This window comes from Kogia breviceps, chromosome 1 (assembly GCF_026419965.1).
Source record: "Kogia breviceps isolate mKogBre1 chromosome 1, mKogBre1 haplotype 1, whole genome shotgun sequence".
Lineage (NCBI taxonomy): Eukaryota > Metazoa > Chordata > Mammalia > Artiodactyla > Physeteridae > Kogia > Kogia breviceps.
This window is the reverse complement of record NC_081310.1, coordinates 86469289-86490865: the sequence shown is the minus strand read 5'-3', so window position 1 is coordinate 86490865 and position 21577 is coordinate 86469289. Positions and strand designations below refer to the sequence as shown.

General features: G+C 48.0%; 2 protein-coding genes across 13 annotated transcripts in view; one reads left to right on the top strand and one right to left on the bottom strand.

Moving 5' to 3' along the window:
* The window catches only part of ARHGEF2 (Rho/Rac guanine nucleotide exchange factor 2), a 50267-nt gene extending 41522 nt beyond the window's left edge, over nt 1-8745 (top strand). For all 12 annotated transcript variants that reach the window (XM_067038018.1, XM_067038024.1, XM_067038027.1 and 9 more), the window contains 11 exons: nt 424-500; nt 1186-1355; nt 3193-3260; nt 4242-4442; nt 4822-4941; nt 5071-5138; nt 5280-5315; nt 5521-5571; nt 5777-6220; nt 6471-6654; nt 7270-8745. In XM_067038018.1, coding sequence (XP_066894119.1) covers nt 424-500; nt 1186-1355; nt 3193-3260; nt 4242-4442; nt 4822-4941; nt 5071-5138; nt 5280-5315; nt 5521-5571; nt 5777-6220; nt 6471-6654; nt 7270-7343 — 1493 coding nt within the window. In that variant the 3' untranslated portion in view covers nt 7344-8745. The remainder of the gene's footprint in view (nt 1-423; nt 501-1185; nt 1356-3192; nt 3261-4241; nt 4443-4821; nt 4942-5070; nt 5139-5279; nt 5316-5520; nt 5572-5776; nt 6221-6470; nt 6655-7269) is intronic.
* A 3020-nt stretch (nt 8746-11765) lies between these two features.
* On the bottom strand, nt 11766-12892 carry RXFP4 (relaxin family peptide/INSL5 receptor 4). Its single transcript, XM_067038083.1, is given in 4 exon segments — nt 11766-11926; nt 11929-12498; nt 12501-12653; nt 12656-12892. Coding segments are annotated over 4 exon segments (1089 nt in total). The 5' UTR covers nt 12861-12892.
* Between the last annotated feature and the right edge of the window lie 8685 nt (nt 12893-21577).

Sequence of the window (21577 nt, the reverse complement as noted above, 5' to 3'; positions counted from 1 at the left end):
AATACACATGTGTGATATATTAATATGTAAAGTTGCTTATGTAACTTCAGAGGATTTGCAGAGCCTTTGAAGCCCAACAGTAGACATCCTAGGGGGGGTCTGTAGACCCCAGGTTAAGAAACCCACATTCGTTGGATAAAGAGGGTTTTCTCCAAAGGCATTGGGTGATCACTTATGGGCATCTCTAGCCCAAGAAGCTGATTTATCTGATGGCACATGCATTTACCCCCCATTTCTGAGCTATAAGAATGGGAGAGGTGGGAGGTCTGCAAAAGTGGAGGAAGCAACCAGAGGAAGAGAGGTCAGGAAGAGGGGAAACAGGAGCTCTAACCTAATGGGGTAGACCTGGTCCTTGAGAAAGAAAAACAGCTGCTCAGACACTCTATAGTGCTGACTGTCCTCCTGCCTTTATCCTCCTGCCAGATGTGCTCATGCTGCTGATGACAGATGTGCTGGTATTTCTCCAGGAGAAGGACCAGAAGTACATCTTTCCTGCCCTGGTGAGACCTTCTACCTTCTTCTTCCTCAGCACAGACAAGTGTTGAGGCCCTTCTTGCTTTCTTTTTTTTTTTTTTTTTTTTTTTTTTGTGTGTGTGTGTGTGTGTGTGTGGTACACGGGCCTCTCACTGTTGTGGCCTCTCGCATTGCGGAGCACAGGCTCCGGACACGCAGGCTCAGCGGCCATGGCTCACGGGCCCAGCCGCCCCACGGCATGTGGGATCTTCCCGGACCGGGGCACGAAGTCGTGTCCCCTGCATCGGCAGACGGACTCTCAAGCACTGCGCCACCAGGGAAGCCCCCTTCTTGCCTTCTTACCCCAGCCTGGAAGAACCCTGGAATCCTCCAGAGTCAAACAGCTGTTATTGTAACCATTACTATAATATAATAAGGAGAAATAAGAATAGCCAAGACAAATTGTTACTATATGCAGGCACTTTTACACCTGTGAGGAAGGCCCATTATTATCCTCTTTTTGTAGATGAGGAAAGTAAAGCTTAAAGTTAATTAAATTGTCAAGGGTCACAAACGTTTCTAAGTCCTGTCTGGCTGGCACCAGAGCCTGGGTTCTTAACTTGTATTCTCAGCAGACTCTTCAATCCTTTGGGTATTCCAGAAGGACTGAAGACTCAAATATCCAGGGGTCAGGATTCCTAGCTTTAATCCTTCCTTTCTCCTGACTGGCAGGACAAGCCCTCGGTGGTGTCACTGCAGAATCTAATCGTGCGGGACATCGCCAACCAGGAGAAGGGGATGTTTCTGATCAGCGCGGCACCCCCTGAGATGTATGAGGTCCACACGGCATCCCGGGATGACCGGAGCACCTGGATCCGCGTCATTCAGCAGAGCGTGAGAGTGTGAGTGTGTGTATGGCCTCACAGTACCTGCAGTTTCAGGCCCCAGGCCACAGCACTCCCAGGGAATGGAACCCAGGGTTCAGAGGTGGAGGCAGAGGCCAGGGGAGAGACAAGATGGCCCAAGGCAGGAAATGTCCTCTATGTTCTACTGTCCTGTAAAGTCACACTTTATATGATGATGACCGCAACCATCTTCCAAATGCAGCATGAGCTGACAAGCCAAAGGAATACTTTTTTTTTTTTTTTTTTTTTTGCTGTACGCGGGCCTCTCACTGTTGTGGCCTCTCCCATTGAGGAGCACAGGCTCCGGATGCGCAGGCCCAGCGGCCATGACTCACGGGCCAAGCCGCTCTGCGGCATGTGGGATCTTCCCGGACCAGGGCACGAACCCATGTCCCCTGCATCGGCAGGTGGACTCTCAACCACTGCGCCACCAGGGAAGCCCTAAAGGAATACTTTAAGCTGTCACATTCTGGCATACCTGCCAGCCAGCAGTACAATTTCACCTCCATTAACATCTTAGTCTGTAGGCAGTGGGCCGTTATTTGGATTGTACTGTCTTTTACCTTTATTTTCTAAAAATGAATGAAAAAGAGGATAATGAAAGCATTGATACTAGTGGTAAGAGGAGCAAAACTCAAACTCCATACAACAGAGATGAGAAGGAAATCATTTCATGTGCTAAAGCAGCAGATCTTTGGCTTCTGTTGGACACACATTAGATGTGAGGCAGGCAACTGTGTGTCTGTTGTGATGAAAAAATGTAAAGTCATGGATTCTCAAAGATTATGCCTGAAGAATAAATTCGGTTAGGATTTTTATGATTTTTTTTAAGTAATTAAATATTTTATTTACATATTTATTTTTGGCTGGTTTGGGTCTTTGTTGCTGCGTGCAGGCTTTCTCTAGTTGCCGCGAGCAGGGGCTACCCTTTGTTGCGGTGCACAGGCTTTTCATCGCAGTGGCTTCTCTTGTTGCGGAGCTCAGGCTCTAGGCACGTGGGCTTCAGTAGTTGCAGCACACGGGCTCAGTAGTTGTGGCTCGTGGGCTCTAGAGCACAGGCTCAGTAGTTGTGACGCACGATTTAGTTGCTCTGCGGCATGTGGGATCTTCCCGGACCAGGGCTCGAACCCACGTCCCCTGCATTGGCAGGCGAATTCTTAACCACTGTGCCACGAGGGAAGTCCTATGATTTTTTTTTTTTAGCTTTCAGAGAATGGATTCTTCTCTACTTTATATTATGTAAACCTAATTTTTTTTTTACTTCTGCAGTTAAGATGAACAAATTTTTCAGAAATGCGTGAGAAGTATGAAATTACTAATTCTAGGAAAACAAGGCAAAGTACCTGTCCCATTGACAATAGATCTATAGTGCCCTTTTTATTAATAATATTTGTAGTTGTGAAAATAATATTCATTATAATTGATTTATTGAGCTTCTGCCGTGTTCAAAGCAGTGGTACATTATTTCATTTAATCCTCACATAAAACCTGTGAGGAAGATATTATCCCTATTTCTCACATGAGGAAACAGAGAGGTTACCACCTGGTAAATTGTGGAGCCAGGATTTGAGCCCAGGGTGCTTGATGCCAAAAACTGTAGTTGTCCCTCTGTACTACGCTACCTCTCCAGGTGACCTTTGGAGAGGTACAGACCAGTAGATGCAGATGATAGTGCTAGGAAGAGGAGAGGGTCAAGAGTGGATGAAGCCAGGGCGTGGAGCTGATGAGGCTTACCAGGGAGAAATAGAGCACATTTGGGAAGGAGGGTAGGCAGATTCCTGGCGTGTAACCTGACTTCCTTCCCGAAACCCCACCCAACCTGTTATCACTCCAGATGCCCATCCAGGGAGGACTTCCCCCTGATTGAGACAGAGGATGAGGCTTACCTGCGGCGTATCAAGAGTAAGTCCACCCACAGAGTTTGTTTAAATAATTTATGATATATCCACACAGTGGAATACTGTCTAAAAAGTGAGATGGCTCTATGACGGCTGATATAGATCCATAACCAAAATATATTGTTAAGTGAAAAAAGCAAGGTTTAAAACACTGTAAAGTATTTGCTACCACTGATGTGAAAATATTGGGGATAGATATACGTCATATGTATTTTGTATATGTGTGCAATATCTCTAGGAAGATAAGATATTATTGCTGTGGCTTCCTCTGGGCAGGGAAACTAGGAATAACAGGGTTAAGAGAGTAACTTACTTTTTTACTATAGGGCCTTATATTAATTGGGGTATAATCTAACTGCTATACAAAAAGATTAACAAAAATCAGTCGGTTACATGAGGTAGATTATTTCTCTCTACATAACAGTCCAGAAGTGGGAAGTTCAGGGTAGTTGTGCAGCTCTGCCCTCTTCAACGTGAAGATTCCCCATCTCTATGTCCTCTATGTCTGTGTCTCCATCACTACTCCAGCTCCTGCTATCACATCTGCATCCCAGCTAGCAAGGAGGGGTAAAGAACAAGGAGAGTTTATACCGATTTTTAAGGGAAGACCTGGAAAACTTTCACATCTGTTGGCCAGAATTTAGTCACGTGGCAATGCCTAGCTGCAAGCCAGGCTGGGAAATCGAGTGTAACTGGGCAGCCGTGTGCCCAGATGAAACTTGCACACCTTCTCTAATTAAAGGAAGGTGGGGAGAATGAAAACTGGTGGACAGCCTGCAGTCCCTGCCACACATTGTTTTACTTTTTTTGTTTTTAAAACAAAAGTACATGTGTTACTTTTCCCCAAAAAAAGTTATTTTCTTTTTCATAAATGCCAAAAAGCCAAAATTAAGTCCTGCCACTCTGCCCAGGCCGGGCCCCTGACCCCTGGGGCTGCCCCTCCACTACTGGCTCTTCCGGGTGCTCACCTGTTTCTCATCCACAGTGGAGCTGCAGCAGAAAGACCGGGCACTGGTGGAGCTGCTGCAGGAGAAGGTTGGGCTGTTTGCCGAGATGACCCACTTCCAGGTGGAAGAGGATGGCGGCAGCGGGATGCCCCTGCCCACCCTGCCCAGGGGGCTTTTCCGCTCTGAGTCCCTCGAGTCCCCTCGTGGCGAGCGGCTGCTGCAGGATGCCATCCGTGAGGGTGAGGGAGCTCCTAGGGAAGAGTCCAGACTCACCCATTCACCATCACAAGATATGGACCCGTGGCTAGACCTGGACACACACAGACAAGGGGGATGTCAGCCCCATAGGCCATAACTCCCCTGAGTGCCTGTTGTTTGCGGGGGAAGATGGTCCTTGCTGCTGTTTGACACCTCTCATCCTGCACGTACTTGTGCTGCCCCTTGGGCACCTTTAATGACCTTTGCCTTGTATGTGGTGGTGGTAGTGAGACCCCACTACATGTGCAGGGGGCATTCCCCTAGATGCCCGCATGTTCCGTGTACTGAGTGAATGGTATCCCCTCCCATCCCCCACAGGATTCTCTGTTGCTCCTGTCCTCACCTCTTCTTTTCCCGCAGTGGAGGGCCTGAAAGACCTGCTGGTGGGGCCTGGAGTGGAGCTGCTCTTGACACCCCGGGAACCAGCCCTGTCCATGGAACCGGACAGCGGTGGTAACACGAGTCCTGGAGTCACTGCCAGTGAGTGCCAGGGCAGGGGACCAAGGTAGCACGTGGGAGGGGTTAAAGAGAATGGGGTGGTACCAGGGACCGAGTGGTATCGGGGTGCTGGGGAAGTGGTTCGGCCCATCCTTTTCCCCTTCTCAACAGATGGTGAGGCCAGAACCTTCAATGGCTCCATTGAGCTCTGCAGAGCTGACTCAGACTCCAGCCAGAAGGTGGGTTTCAGGAGGTGTCAGGACTTGGCTAGAGGGAGGGAAAGGGACAGCTGTTCTATAGATCCTTGACTCAGAGCTATCAGGGACAGGCACCAGGGACTTGTGTGTCTGCTGATTCCCCATCCTTGCCCGTTTCTGCAGGATCGAAATGGAAATCAGCTGAGATCTCCCCAGGAGGTGAGATGGGAATGTGATGATATAGGAGTCTGAAGGAAGGGTACTCTCATCTGAGAAATTAGAGCCCAGTATGGAGTTGGGAGGGGGAATGTACACCTCAAAGTACCTGCAGTCTTATTGTCCCACGCCCACACTTATTCAACTTCTGGGCAGTTCTCCCATCCTGAAGCTTAGACTTTGTTCCCACCTTCTCCTCTGTCCTCAGGAAGCATTGCAGCGATTGGTCAATCTCTATGGACTTCTACATGGCCTGCAGGTCAGTGGGGCAAGGGCTAGAGTGGGAAGGGGAGGAGCCAGACCCGAGCTGCCCATTTAGGTGGGACAGAATCATCCTAACAGGCCTTTCTAAGCCTTCCCGATTCGAGCTCTCCAGGAATCATGACCTGGGCCCTGGGGAGTGAGGGTGAGGGGTAGAAGAAATGGGGTCCTGATACACCCCTCCATCTCCATTCCACCCGCAGGCGGCTGTGGCCCAGCAGGACACTTTGATGGAAGCCCGGTTCCCTGAGGGCCCGGAGCGGCGGGAGAAGCTGACCCGAGCCAACTCCCGTGATGGGGAGGCTGGCAGAGCTGGGGCTGCCCCTGTGGCTCCTGAAAAGCAGGCTACAGAACTGGCATTGCTGCAGCGGCAACATGCGCTGCTGCAGGAGGAGCTACGGCGCTGCCGACGCCTCGGCGAAGAGCGGGCGACGGAGGCTGGCAGCCTGGAAGCCCGGCTCCGAGAGAGCGAGCAGGCCCGCGCCCTGCTGGAGCGGGAGGCTGAAGAGGCTCGCAGGCAGCTGGCCGCCTTGGGCCACACGGAACCACTCCCGGCTGAGGCCCCCTGGGCCCGGCGGCCTCTGGATCCGAGGCGGCGTAGCCTCCCTGCAGGCGATGCCCTGTACTTGAGTTTCACCCCCCCACAGGTAAGGAAGCTTGAAGTAGTGAACTGACATCAGGGTGGACATCAGGGTCCATGCGAGAACCAGAAAGGAATTGGAGATTTGAGGCCAAATGACATCAGGCATCAGACTTGAAGGATATAGGATACTGATGGGAGGACTGTATAGTTGCGATGGGTGCGGAAAGAAATCAGTCAGTGGTAGAGGTGCTGAGAGTTGAGCCTTCACACTGCTCATTCCCTGGCCTCCTGCTTTTCTGGCCCGCCGTCCACAGCCCAGCCGAGGCCATGACCGTCTGGATTTGCCTGTGACTATTCGCTCCGTCCATCGACCCTTTGAGGATCGAGAGAGGCAGGAGCTGGGCAGCCCCGATGAGCGGCTGCAAGATAGCAGTGACCCCGACACCGGCAGCGAGGAGGAAGGTAGCAGCCGTCTGTCTCCGCCCCATAGTCCACGAGGTGAGATCCTGGTGGAGACATGGAATGGAAATGGGAAGTAACCTGGGTACAGACCCTTGGGCTGTGGTTTCCAAATGGAGCCTGCATCGTAAAGCACAGGAACATTTAGGATGGTCCCTAACCCACCACTGAGGTCTACAGTAACTCTTGGGAGGGGCACAAAGCACTTCCTGTTTTGCCTTCTGGTAGAGGGCAAGTGGAACTCTAGGAAGCAAAGAATGTAGGGGCCTCTGCTCCAGTAAGTCCATGATTCCCAACCTTTTCAAGCAGAAATAGATTTCCAAAGTAAAAAAATTTCAAAGACCTCCAAGTTCGTATAGTTGGTTCAGGAAATACAAAATAACCCAAAGCTACTGTGACTTCATGTAATACTAATCTTAACATATTTTGTATTTTATTAATCAAATTGTGTCTCCATATACTTACCAAGTACCTAGGTGTGGATACCTTACTTTGTTGACAGAGGTTTTCCCCTCACCCAAGGATTACAGACCTCTGCCCTCCCTCACAGCTCTCTGACCTCCTCAGCCCACAGACGGGGAGGCGTCAGTGTAGGGCTTCAGTTGATCACGGGAGCATCTGTTCACTCACTAACTTTGCCCCATCCTCCTTCAGACTTCACCCGAATGCAGGACATCCCAGAAGAGACTGAGAGCCGCGACGGGGAGCCTGTAGCTTCAGAGAGCTAAGGGGGCCCCTCCCCCCACCCCGTGTCCCCCTGAAGAACATTACTGAGGGAGGCAAACCTGGGGACTCCAATCTGCCAATGACGAGGGAACATTTGAAAGAACTGCTGATTGTCCTTGCCAGCTCTTGGGATCCTTGGACATGGGGGGGCCATTTAGGAAGCTGGGGGTATTAGGCCACAGTGCCCCCTGGTGGCATCCAGAAGCTACACTGCAGATGCCAATTTTTCATGCCTTCTTCCCTCTACTTTAGGAAAATTTATTTATTTATTGTTTATTAGTTATGGAGGGAGAGGGGAGATTTAGAGGACCAGGGACATGGGAACCAAGCCATAGGGATCAGGGGGCCTTGTCCTTTAACACTACTGGGGTTTATTCAGGCTTAACCATGCAACTGCTGGGTTCTAGCCCTGACACCCCTCCTGAGCAACACCCATCTTTGAGGAGAGGCTGCAGCCATAAGACCCTACTGCCCCTTCAGGAAGGGCTGTGGTCAGGGCCATGTCCCTCTCCCCTTCCCCTCAACCTCTTACTGCTGTTCTCCCTTCTCTCTGTCTTCTATGGAAACCCCAGGGAGATAACCTGGCTTCCTAGAGTTGATGGAATACAGGTTGAGGTGGCCGTAAAGGTTTGTTGGGGGGTGAGGGGAAGAACTCACAGGGACCAGAATGTTTCTTTGTTGTTGTTGTTTTCTTTTTTGTACCAAAGCCAACTGCACGTGTTTTATATTTTTAAGAGAAGATTGTAGGCAATTAGAAATCGCAGCCTTCTATCTCTACATCTCAGAAGAACTCGAGGGATGGGGGGAACAATGACTTCTCCACTCATCTATAGTACTGGGGGACCCATTTTGACCTCTTCCCCAGCCATTTGGCAAAACAGTTCTTGGGTGAGTTGGGAAATCTCTACAAACCCTGACCTCATCCCCCACCTCAGCAACCATGACCTGAAACCTCTGCGTGAATTTGGGGGATTTTTCAATGGACCTCCCCCCGCTCCCCAGTGCCTGCCAGCCCCAGCCAGTTTTCTGCAAATTTGATTGTTAAAAAAAAAAAAAAAAAAAAAAAAGAAAAGAAAAAAAGAGAAAAGGAAAAAAAAGATAAAACAGGGAAAATTAAAGTCCTGGAACCCCAGGAAGTACTGTCTGTTAATGTCTGCCAGTTCTGAGGGTGCTGGTGAGGGGGAGAGCCAGGCAATGACGTGTGTTCCTCCCAAAAGAGCCTCTTCCTCTCCCAGGAAGGGTGACTGCCTCCCTGAAGACAGGGGGTGCTAACAAAAGAAACTGTTGCCAACCTTTTTTTGTTATCATCTTTGACGCTCACAAATACAAGGATAATAATGAAGGGGCTCTTAGGTTCCAGTGGCTGTTGGAGGTTCCAACATTAAAAAACTTGTTTTCATCTCATTTGCATGCCATGCTCAGGAATTGCATCAGCCTCTTGCCCCCTTCCCTCCCTTTCAGCACAGTTCCTGTTAGCCTCTCCCCAGAGTCATTCATTTTCAGGTTCAGCCCTCACTCTGCCCTTGTTCTTCACAGTGCCAGAGCCCTGGTTTAACCTTTTTAAGACAGTTCCCCTCATAGGAGCTGCTCATTTGCTCTTTGCCATTTTGAGAGGCAGTGAGAGATGAAGTAGGTTTCAGTTCTTGTTTTTGGTTAATTTTTTGCTTCCTGTTTCTGGTTAATACCCTGCTCTGGGGCTGTAGGGGGAGGGGTGAGAGAGTCTAGAGTTGTATAAATGCTGGCACAGTGCACAGACCTCTGTTGGAGCCCATGGGGTAAGATGGGAAGGATGGGGCTCGTGACCTCAGCTAGAAAGAGGAATTGAAATCACCTGGGGTGGGGGGCAGGCTTGGGGGGAGCAGCCAGCACCCTCCACTCCTGTAATTCTCATCCATCAGCATCTGGCCTTGACAAGGTGCTTTCTCATCCATAACGGAATCTGTGAGGTAGGAATCATTCTCATTTCATAGACAGGGAAACCTGGGTGCAGAGGGTTGCCAGCCCAGCAGAGGGGCCAGGAAAGGGCCAGCCCTCCTAGCTGCAGTCCTCCACTTCCTCTCCTCGGCTACTCTGCTGGAAAACACCAGAGCTCCAAAGTTTCCAACACGATGGCCCATGGCTCAGCAGCTGTCTGCCGCGTCAGTGGGAAGCAGCTGGGACCCAAAGCTGTAAAGGCAGAGCAGGGGCATGTTAGCATCCAAAGACCATTAGGAAAGGGAATGCAGGCTCCTCCAGCATTCTTATAGATCCAGTGAAGGATGCTGGTCAGGAGGGTAACGGAAACCTGGGGACGCAGAGCCCAGAGCGTGGGTTCTGAGAAGCCCACAGCTCACAGGAGAGCTGCTCTGTCCCTCCTGCCGCCCCTGCACTGAAACCCCCTCCTCATCCTTGATCCCAAAACAAGACACACATTTCTCTGACATGGTAGTTCCTCTGAGATTAGTCCCTCTCTCATGTCTTTCCCATTCTGTCCGTTGTCCCCTCTCTATTCCCATTTTTGGAAACTCAGTCTTACTCTCTGTCTACCCTGTTGGCAGTTTCACAGCTCTCTGGCTTGAGCTCCAGGGAGCCAGGGCCCAGCTTCTTGCCACAGCAATGCCTCCTTTCCATTGCACCCTCCCCTCCCTCACCCATCCCAAAGGGTGGGTCTGCATGCATTCATTCACCTCTGACTTGGACCTGTTTAAACTTTGTCAATATTTACCTCCGGGTCCCATAAAGCCCATAAAGCAACGATGCCCCCAGAGGAGCCCATATCCGGAGCCCCAGCAGGGCCATCAGAGGAGCTGCAGGGGATGGGAAGAGGGGTGCTTGAGTGGTGGAGGATTTTCCATCCTGAATTGGCTGGGAATAGATGTGGATTTTGGAACCGTTTAAACATTATCAAAGAAAGGAAATTAAACATCAAGAGGCTAATTAAATCTCTTTAGCATTGCTTAATATGGTGTGAATTAGGCGGCTCTTTAGAGCCTCTTCTGTTCAGCAACTGGATGGAGCTGGTGCAGGCGGTGCCCCCTCCAGAGGGGGCTTCACTCACTCAGGAGGTGCCGAGCCCAGCTGGGTTCAAGACATGTCAGACCTTGGGGTGGGGCAGTGGCAGTGGAGCTTCACCCCATTTTCCCTCTGCCACCTCCCTCCTTCCCAGGGGCTGCCCCCCCACACCTCAAAAGTCCCTTCTGATGGCTAGCATTTATCATTGCTGGGTATCTACAGATACAGAAACCAAAGGGGAACCTCCCTGCTCTGGAGCACCTCAGGAGGGGCCTGAGGGGCCAGCCCCTCACTCATTTCCTTATGTAAAACTTTCATTTCACTCCAGAGCATGTAAAAATTCCATACAAGACCTTTATGGCTCCTTGTCCCTGTCTCCCAGTTGCCCCCTTATTTCTTCCTTTTTTATTCTGTCTCCATTTTACATGGGGTGTAAGAATAATAGCTAAAAGTCTATTTCAGGCACTGTTAAATCCTTAACAGCCCATTTTAAATTGAGAAAACAGGTACAGAGAAGTAAAGTAACTTACCGAGGTCCCTCAGCTGGTTAGTGTCAGACCTAGGATGTGAATCCAGGTGTTTTGACACCTGAGTTGATGCTCTGAGCTAAGCCCTTGGGGGAGGAGGAAGAGTAGCACCATATTCTGTGGTTCCCACTCCTCTAGCTGCACATTCAGCCTCCTCCCAACCCCCTTCCACATCTCTTGCCTCCCTATGCCCCACCCACATCCTTGCCTTGTCCTTATCTTCACTTCTCCCTCCAGATCCTGATTTAAGGAGAGACACACGAGTACTCCCAGCCAGAAAGAGGGGTTTGTGCTCCGGGCTTGGCTGGAGCTAGGGATCCAGCAAGACCCCACACACAGCAGGGAGAACTACCGCTTTTGCAGCTGAGGTGTCTGTGGGCACCAAGTTTCTGTAGATACTAATGAGATGGTAAGAAGGTAGAGGTGGCCAGAGGAGAAGGGCATATTTGGCCCCAGCACCAGAGAAGGACAAGGGTACACCCCATTTGAGGTGAGGGAGGGAGGGTGGAAGGGATAGAGGGAGATAGGCACTGACCTATGACCCAATTAATCTAGAACCCTTAGGGAAATTTTCCTGGGAATTCTCACAGAAGGCAGAAATGGGGCAAAGAATCCTTTTGGCCACCTTGACCTGGAGGTGGAACTGAGATGAAAGGTGCAGACACTTTGTGGATACTCCAGAGGTTTATTCTCAGATCCTAATCATTCCCATCTTCATGTGGAGACTTCCACTTGGTCATATCCAGCCCTGACCTGGGTCCCAGCCTCCCTGTTCCCCCATAGCCAGAGTTGGGGATCAAAGATCAGACTTTCCCTGAGGGCGTTGCATCGTGGCAGAGAGGCCAACCTCTCTCTCCTTAGGATGCGTGGATCCCCACAAAGAGGAGGGGGTTTCCCTTGCCCCCTTCATCCAGGTGTCCCTTTGTCCAGGTTGGTAAGCCTGGTAGAAGGGCCACCCTCCCAACGGGTGCTCTCCATCCACCGCCTGCCCACCTCCTTTAGGGCCACCTGTTCTACCCAGCCCTGGCCCTGGGGCCACAGCCTTGCTCACAGATCCCTGAAGGTGTCTGCCGGGGCTCCCGCCTTAGGAAGCAGTACAGCATGGGGTTGAGGCAGCTGTTGCTGTGTGCCAGGCAGGTGGTGATGGGGAAGGCATAGGTATGGATGGTGTAGAAAGTGCTGTCCCAGGGCACCAGGTCAGACTTCACCAGGACTCCCCACAGAGGGACCACGTGGTTGGGGAACCAGCAGAGGAAGGGGGAGGCCAGGAGGATGTGGATGGAGCGGGCCATGACCCTGCTGTCCTGCCGTTGCCGCCGCCGCAGGAAGGCCAGCAACAGCAGGTAGCTGGTGGTGACGATGCCCAGCGGCACCATAAAGGCCAGGACCACCCTCTGCAGCTGGTAGGCCTCTAGCTGATACCTGCTGGGGAAGCGCAGCAGCCACAGACGCACGCCAGTCACCTCGCCCTTGGCCCCAAAGACAGCCGTGGGCACAGTCACCATGGCAGCTGCCACCCACACGGCCAGGGTGGCCACACGGGCCCAGAGCGAGAGGTGGGTGCTGGGTCCTGCAGCCATGGCCACCACCCAGTATCGGGCAACACTCAGCGCCGTGATGAGGGAGGTGCTGGCGTAGTGTTGAGGACAGTGGCTGTCAGGACCATCTTACAGAGGGCACCTCCGAAGTGCCAGTGGAAGTCCAGTGCCGACTCGGCTGCCTAGAAGGGGAGAGTGAGAGCCAGCCCCAGGTATGCCAAAGCTAGTTTAAAGACAAAAGTGTCAGAATGTGGGCAGGGGGTCGCCGAGCGAAGTTACCCAGAACCCAGAGTATGGCCAAATTTCCCAGCAAGCCGATGGCCCCCACAAGCCCATAGGCCAGGGCAACCCTCAGGGCTAGGAATCCAACAGGCATCACAGCTTCATCAGCACTCAGCACACTGCCTCCAGAGGTGTTGACCCAGAAAGCAGGCGGGGGCACAGAGGTGTTGGGCGTGGACATCGCAGGGCATCAGATGTCAGTGGTGCTGGGCAGAGGGGCCAGGGGTGCCTGCCAGACTGGCAGGGGCCACCTAAGGCTCTCAGCAGGACGCTGTAGATCTGAGCGCTTCTCTGCTTCTCTCGGAGCCTCTGGCTGCCCGGAGGCCCAGCCCACGCCCACACCTCGGGGTGGGAGGGACAACCTGCCTCTTCTCTGTTGGTCTTGGTGGTGGGTGGGGCAGGGTGAGAGAGAACCTGAACGTTGGGATAAATGTGTTTGTGTTTGTGTAGAGCTCTCTGCAGAAGAGGGTGGGGGGAGGGAGAATGATCCCACTATGCAGGGTAGCCCCAAGCCTCCACTCCAGGGAGAGGGCCACAGATACCCCATCTCAGGGATGACAGGAACCAAACTGGAGCCCCCTCTAATCCTAACGGTGTTCAGGGGCCCCCTTCTCTGCAGAAAATGCTCCCTTGGAGCCAAGGGGAAGGGGCCTGGGAGGGAGCATGGAGGCAGGGAATCAGAACATGTATTTGAGAGAGAAAAAGAGCAGACGTTCTGGAGTCCCAGATCATCTCCTCACTCGCTGTGTAACTATGGGTGAATTACTTTACTCCCCTGAGCCTCAGTTTCCTAGCTTAAATTTCTCGGGTAAAAGTCTCTGCTTTACGGGATTGGTGTGGTAAAATGAGATAAAACATGAAAAAGCACTTTATACATTGCTACTTGCATGAGTGATTATTATTTCAAAGGAAAAGTTGGGGGTGTTTGTGGCACAAGGGAGCAAGGTACCGAGCAGCTATTATCACCATGCCCCGGGAACAGTGCCAACTAAAACACAGATTGGAATTCATTGCAGCATCAAGTGACTTTGAGGCTAAGGGCAGGGAGGAAAAGGGGAGAGGAAGTCACAGCTTCCTGTTCCCTCCCTACTGGGAACACAGCCTACGAGGACCTGAGCAGGCCTGGGGCGTGCCCTCCGTTCTCTTCTTGCTAAGAAGTCCTGTAACCTCTACCATTCCCACTGCCATTTCACCCTTTCCTACTCTAATCTGTGGAGACAGAGGTCAATGGTACCCCTACTCTCTCCTCCAACCCCCAAACCCCCTTTCAGAGCTGTGGATTCTGAGATATACCCTTAATCACACATCATCCTGTCTCCCCATGATCTCAGTCCTAAATGGAAAAAGTGCATCATTAGGTTCTCCCCTTTTGTGCCTGTATCCCTATCCTTTGCAGAATTTGCAGTGATGGCGGAAAATAGAAGACGTGGGGCGAGGGGCAGGGTGTAGATAAAAGAATGAGGCTTTTTGAAAATATTCAGCACCTTCCTGTCCTCTGCTAGCTAACTAAGATGTTTGACGTTCAGTTCCCTTGGGTGCTAGGGGAGGAGAGGGGCCCTTTCAGGATAATCAACAATGGGTTTGATGAACCCTATGGGAGAGACGCAGGGGTGAAAGAGATTCAGACTGGGTGCCAGGATGTTTGGGTCCTTCAGCAAGGGATGGGTGTGAAGGGGGTGGCTGAAGGGGAGTGCCCAGCCCAAGTTCAGGTAAGCCCCAGGGGCTACCTCCTGGCCTCAGGGACTGCTCCCGTTTGACTCGTGCCAATCATTCCCTCTCTCAGGGCCATGTTTACTCTTCCACCCACCCTGCGTCACCTTGTCCATCTGGCAGCCACGATGTCTTTTAGTGCACTGGACCTATTGTCTCTTGGCTTGGAAAACAGAAGCTGGGTCAGAATTTCAGGGTTCTGCTTTCCATTTGAAATATCCGGTCCTCTGATCATTTTTTTTTACCTTTATTCTTTTCTAATCGAAATCCTTTCCCTTGGTCTGAGACTATCAACACTCCTTTGTGGTTCTGTAGAGAGGTGGTGCCGCCAACTGACCAAGTTTAAGAACTTCACTTTGGGCCCCTTCATTGTAGTATTTTGTTAGTTTGCTCCTTGATTCATCCATTCATTCACTAATCACAGCATTTCTTGAACACTTACTATGTGCCAGGCACTGTGCTAGATGCTGGGGAGACGAAAACATAATATGGTCCCTATCCTCGTAAAATATAATAAGCTTTTTGAGATGGGTGGGCTTTTCAGATCATCTAGTTCAGTTTCTCATTTTATAGGGTGTGAAAGTGACTTGTCCAAGGCCACAGGGGAAGTAGTGGCAGAGTGAGGATTTGAGATAAAAGTCTTCTGACTCCTAGAATCTAGCTCTTTCCAGTACCTCACAAAACACCCTTTGGGAATTTCTTTCCACCTCTAACCTCTTCCCCTTTCGGAGTGCCAGAAGTGCCAGACCCTGCCTTTGGGAAGCGCCAAAGGAAAGAGCACCAGGATATGGACAGAAGGACAGCGACAACTCTGCTTTCGATGGTCTTCCCCCACAACTGCTGCAGGAAGAGGAGGAACTGGACCCAACAGAAATGCTTTTGCCATCTCTCACGTTCATATTACCCTCTAGAGCCATACTTTTCCAGCCCCATTTTCTATCTCAGAATCCAAGGACCTGTAGTGGTAGATTACAGTGTCTCCCTTTCATAAAAGGGACTTCCAACATCTGGGACTTCCCCTCAGTCACCTGAATATCCTCCCCTCCCTCGTCCACATGTCTTTTCAGCCCCACATCCCTGTCCTGCACTCCAAAGCCTAGGCAAAGAGGAATTGGGGGAGGTGGCAGAAGAGACTGGGTTATCCCTCCACAGAGCATAAAGAGAAGGGATCTTGGCATTTGTATTTATGACAGTGGAGACTGAGACTAGCTGCTTGGAGGACTACAAGTGGCAGGAGGAGGGGACCTGCGCCTAATCCAGATCTCTAACCTCACATCAACCCAATCAGCCACCACCTCTACTACTTCATGTGTCTGTCAAGAGCTACTGGAGAAAATCCTCCAGTGTTGGTAAGGGGCATGGGCAGCTTCAGTGCTAAAGGGCAACTTCTGAATCAATCTCTGTCTCTCTCAACTTTATATTTTGGAAGAGCTTTATATTTACAGAAAAATTGCAAAGGCAGTGAGAGTGATCCATCTCTTTTATTTTCCACATTAAGATGAAGCTGCCAGAGCATCAAAAATAAAAAATCTTTGAGATAAATCTGACAAGAGATGTACCAATACTTGTACACTGTAAACTACAAATCACTGCTGAGAGAAATTTAGAAATCTTAATAAATGGAGAGGTATACTGTGTTCATGAGTTTGAAGACTCAATAATAAGATGTCAGTTGCCCTCATAATGGGTCTGTAGATTCAATGCAATCCTAGTCAAAATTCTAGCAGCCTTTTAAAAAGAAATTGACAAGCTGATTCTAAAATTCATGTGGAAGTGCAAATAGCCAAAAGATTTTGTAAAATAGCCAGAACAATTTATATAAAGTTGGAGTACTCATGTATCCAATTCCAAGCCTTTAAAGCTAGGGTAGTCAAGACAGTGTGGTATTAGCAAAAGGATAGACATATAAATCAGTGGAATTGAGAGTCTTGAAATAGGCCCACATATTTACAGTCAACTGATTTTCCACAAAGGTGCAAAGGCAATTTACTAAAGAACACATAGTCTTTTCAACAAATGATTCTGTAACAACTGAACACCCACATTAAAAAAAAAAAACAGCGTGCATGAGAGAACTTCAGTCCCTACCTCATACCATGCACAAAAATTAACTCGAAATGGAACAGCGTGCATGAGAGAACTTCAGTCCCTACCTCATACCATGCACAAAAATTAACTCGAAATGGATCATAGACCTAAATGTAAAACCTAAAACTCCAAAACTTCTAAAGGAAAACAAAGGAGAAATTTTTTATGACCTTGGGTTAGGCAAAAATTTCTTCGATACAACATCAAAAGCACAATCTGTAACAGCAAAAAAATTGATAATTGGGCTTCATTGAAATTAAGAACTTTTTTTAAGCTTTTTTTTTTTAGCTTATTTTTTATTGAAGTATAGTTGGTTTTCAATGTTGTGTTAGTTTCTGGTGTACAGCAAAGTGATTCAGATACATATAACATCTTAATGGAAAACCCTGAACTTTTTGGGCAACCATATATATATACACACACACACACACACGCACACATAGGGTATATACACATATATACACATATGTATGTATTCTTTTTCATACTCTTTTCCATTATGGTTTAACAGGATATTGAATATAGCTCTCTGTGCCATACAGTAGGACCTTGTTGTTTATCCATTCTATATATGATAGTTTGTATCTGCTAATCCCAAACTGCCAATCCATTCCTTCCCATCCCCACTCCCCCTCAGCAACCACAAGCCTAGAATTTCTGCTCTTTGAAAAACACTGTTAAGAGAATGAAAAGACATGCCACAGACTAAGAGAAAATATTTGCAGATCACAGATCTTATAAAGAACTTGTATCTGGACTTCCCTGGCGGTCCGGTGGTTAACACTCCATGCTTCCATTGCAGGAGGCATGGGTTTGATCCTTGTCGGGGAAGATCCCACATGCTGCTTAGTGTAGCCAAAACAAACAAAGAACAACAACAAAAAAAACTTGCATCTAGAATATCTAAGGAATTCTCACAATTCAATAATAAGAAAACAACCTTATTTTTTAAAAGGGGTAAAGGATTTGAACAGATAGTTCATCAAAGAAGACACATGGATAGCAAATAAACACATGAGAAGATGCTCAACATCATTAGCCTCCAGGGAAATGCAAAGTACAACCACAGTGAGATAATACTGCATTCCTATTAGAATATCTAAAAAAAAAAACTGACCATACCAAGAGTTGGTGAGGAAGTAGGGTATCAAACCTTTCATACATTGCTGATGGGAATATAAAATTATATGATCACTTTGTAAAACAATTTGACATTTTCTTAAAAAGTTAAACATAACTCCATATGTCCTAGTCTTTCTCCTCCTAGGCATTTACACAAGAGAAATGAAAGTACACATTCACATAAAAACTTGTACACCAGTGTTCACAGCAGCTTTATTTGAAGTAGCTTAAAATGGGAAACAACTCAAATGGATAACCTAATTTTCTATCAACAAGTGAATGGAGGAATAAATTGTGGTATATTCATACAATGGAATGGTACTCAACAATTAAAAGGAATGGATTACTGCTATATGCAACAGCAAGCATGGAGGAAAGAGCCCTGATGTCTGCCAGGCCATGGTTGTCCCTTCCCGTTTGCCTCACTGAAGCATCTGTTCCTCCTCCATCTGTTCAACATTCCAGGTCCATCTACAGTGCAGCCAAGTCCTGCCTGCCCCAGCCTCCAATCCTAGCAGTGTGCTCCTCTGAAACAGGACAGCCTCATTGCTGACTCCATTTGCTCTGGGCCAGGTTTACTCTAGAATGCCCCACACTGGGCATCCCAGGCTGTGGCTCTGAGCATCCTAGCTTTTCTGTCTTCTAAGGCCCCCTACATGAAAGGTAGGTTTCCATTTCAGATGTCAGGTATTCACCTTCCTGAGAAAGAAATAGGACAGATGCCTCCCCATGCACATAGATGAGCAGAGGCTCTTTCTGGGGCCACTGTTCTAAAACCAAACAGAGTTTAAGTCTTCAGTAATGGACACTGCTAGTCAATTTCTTGGTGGGATACCCTGCTATACTCTATACTAACATTGGTATCTGACTACAACTTACAGTTTCCAGCCTCAGAATGAGGCTTTGGCAATGCATGAAAATCTTTTTACATGTCCCTGATCAGCTTGATCTTTCATACATTCATCCAAAATGCATTTCCTGGGCATCTGGTAAGTGACAAGCACCATGCAGCCCTGGGATACACAAAGATGATTAAGACATAGCTCCTGCCCTCAAAGAGCTCACTCTTAGTAAAGGCAACATAAACAATACTTGTAAATACAGCATGAAAGGTACTATACTAAAGATTTAATAGAGTTCCAAGGTACTACAAAGGAAGAGGTGTTTAGCTTTACCTGGGATAGTCACAAAGATGAGTTTTGTACTAAGCCTTGAAGTATCAGTAGATGCTTGTCCAGGGAAAGGGCATTTCAGGTGATGGGAACAGTATGATCAGAGACATGGGGGCATGCAACTGCATGCAGAATCTGGGGAAATCCAAGTGCTTCAGCATGGTTGGCACAATACTGTGTGTACCAAGGAAAAGACCAGGAAAGATGGGTGGGGGAGGCAATAATGAGGGTATGGAGGACCTTAGGCCGGGCAGAGAAGCTTGGATTTTATCCTGTAGAATAAGAAGCCACTAAAAGCTTTTAATCTAAACAGTGACAGAATCAGATTTATTTTTTAAAATTATCTATCTATTGACAATGTGAAAGACCATTCAAGGAGGTTGAGAATGGTAGGAGAAGAAATATCAATTAGGAGGCTTTTGTAAACAGGGGCTGGGATAGTTAGGAAGTAGAGGAGTGAAGGAATATGGATTATGTTTAGGAAATAGAATCAAGTGACTGGGGATGTAAAGTGACTAAGAGCAGGGAGGAATTAAAAATGACCACCAGTGTATAAGCTTGGGGAATTAAGTACATGGAGGGTACATGAATGGTGGCTGGATCAATGTATGGCAGATGTATAGCATTGGCATTAGAAAATACAGGAGGAAAAGGAGGTTGAAAAATTTGTGAACATTTGGGTATAGTGATCCAATATGCAGATGACTACATGGTCTGGAAAGAGACCTGGTCTTGAAGATCTAGACTTAGAAGGTTTCAGTGGAAAGTTGTTATGGATAAGCTCATAGAAGGAAAGGTCCAGAAGCTTTGTGACCATGTTGGTTGCTTTCATAGCATCCATGTCCCCCTCTTCCTTTCTAAAGAACCTAATTCTGTTCCAGTATCCATTCCTCCCCTAATTCTGTTCCAGTATCCATTCCTCAAGAGCCCAGATGACTTGGAGAAAGCTAACTTCATTTCCAACTCTAAGAGTGGATCCTGATTAGTTTAAGCCCATCACAATGTAACCATCCTCTTGACAGTAACTGATTCAAGAGTCAAGGATTAAGCCAATCAACACGTGACATTATCCTGGTAAGTGTTATTAGTCCACAGGTTGGTCCAATCAGACTGAACTGGGGGAAGAATTTTTATTCTAGGAGTGGCAGAGAGGATTTCTTTCTCTTGCTGGACCTAAACATAGAAACATGTGCCCCAGCTGGTATTGGCCATCGTCAGCATGAAGGAAGCCAGTCTAAGGACAAAGCCTTCCCATGGAGGCAAGCAGAACAGAGCAGCTGAGCATACACCATCTAGGGACTTGTAGCTATGAGACAGAATACATTTATTATTTTTCAAGACATTTTGAGTTACGTTTTCTGTTATTTGTTATGAGAAGCACCCTGGTTCAAGCAGAAGGGAATGCAAGATAGATCAGTAAATAGTATTTTTTATGGCAGAAGGAACCAGAAATGTTCACTAAATTTATTGCTTACTACAGTAAGAGAGAGACATGTTAGTCAGACATTATCTCCATGGGCAGAGCAGACTGTAAATCTTCTAGCTACGGGATTTGGGGAAGCTGGAGTTCAGGAACTGGTGGATTTTCAGAGGTATAACTAGATAGATATCATCTATAGAAGATGATTACTCTTATGAGACTGCTGTTGATTGGTTGAAGATTGTCTGACTTTGAGAAATGAGGGCCTGACACTGGACGGTGTTCACTAAGGTGAGTTGTTCATTGATTCAACAGATTTAAAATAGGTTCTGATGGCTACAGAATAATCAAATCAGTTTTTCTTTGCGCTTGTGGGAATTTTTTTAATTCCCAGGAAGAAGTATTCCTCTTCCTGTCCAAGAGCAATCTCTATATCTGTGTTTTTAAATCCTTGTCTTTCCAGATCCTGCTCCATCAGTCATTCTCTTCCTCTTGGGTTTTCTACAGTTCCTCTTTTATTGCAAGGAACAGAAACCCCCTTGAGTTACTTCTAGTGCTGAAACCTGTATCTAAGGACAGGTTGATGTTTATTATACCAGAGTCCTTAAAAATCCTCACCGTTTTGCCTACCTATCCCTGCCTTCTCTTTCCTGTCTTCACTGCAGCGGGTGGACATATTGGCATGAACGAGTAGAGCCAAGAATGCATTTTTAGAGTTTCAGTAGATCTGAGTGGATTCAGGTGAGATAATGGGAAGACAATACAGTACAGCCCTCAGGAAGCAAGTTTTATTCCTTTTGCTTTTCATCTGGTTCCTGTTTCTGCTTCTCTCAGCACACCTGCTCCAGTCTCCTGCTTCTCTTTGCAGACTAGCTCCATCTTACACCTTTTCAGAAAATAAGCACCCAGACATCTGATGTACATTACTAGGGGAAAACACAATTACAAAAAATTTCTTAATTAAAAGGGAGAAAATACAATGTAACCTCCAGCATATCAGCACCATATATTGGTCAAATCCTCAGAGGTATTTTACATCCCTCAGCTCAGCACACCAGCGTTGTAGGGCAAGCATTCCATTGATACTGTAGGGGTACCCACGGTGGGTGACCGTGTGTTTGAGGACATGAGTGAATTCCCAGCACCAGTTTGCTGACTCACATCCTTAGATGTGGAGGGAGTTCCTTAGTCAAAACATTTGATTACATCATTTTTGCTTATTGGGAAGTTTTCCTTTCACCGCTGATCTTTACATCATCCCTGAGATAGTCACTGATAAAAATTTCCCCCCATGGAACAGAGCTCCTAAAATATTTCTTTTCTGCCATTATCCTTTGTACTTGGGATTAAGAATCTCTGGAGAGGTTGAGATGCCTTGCTATGTTG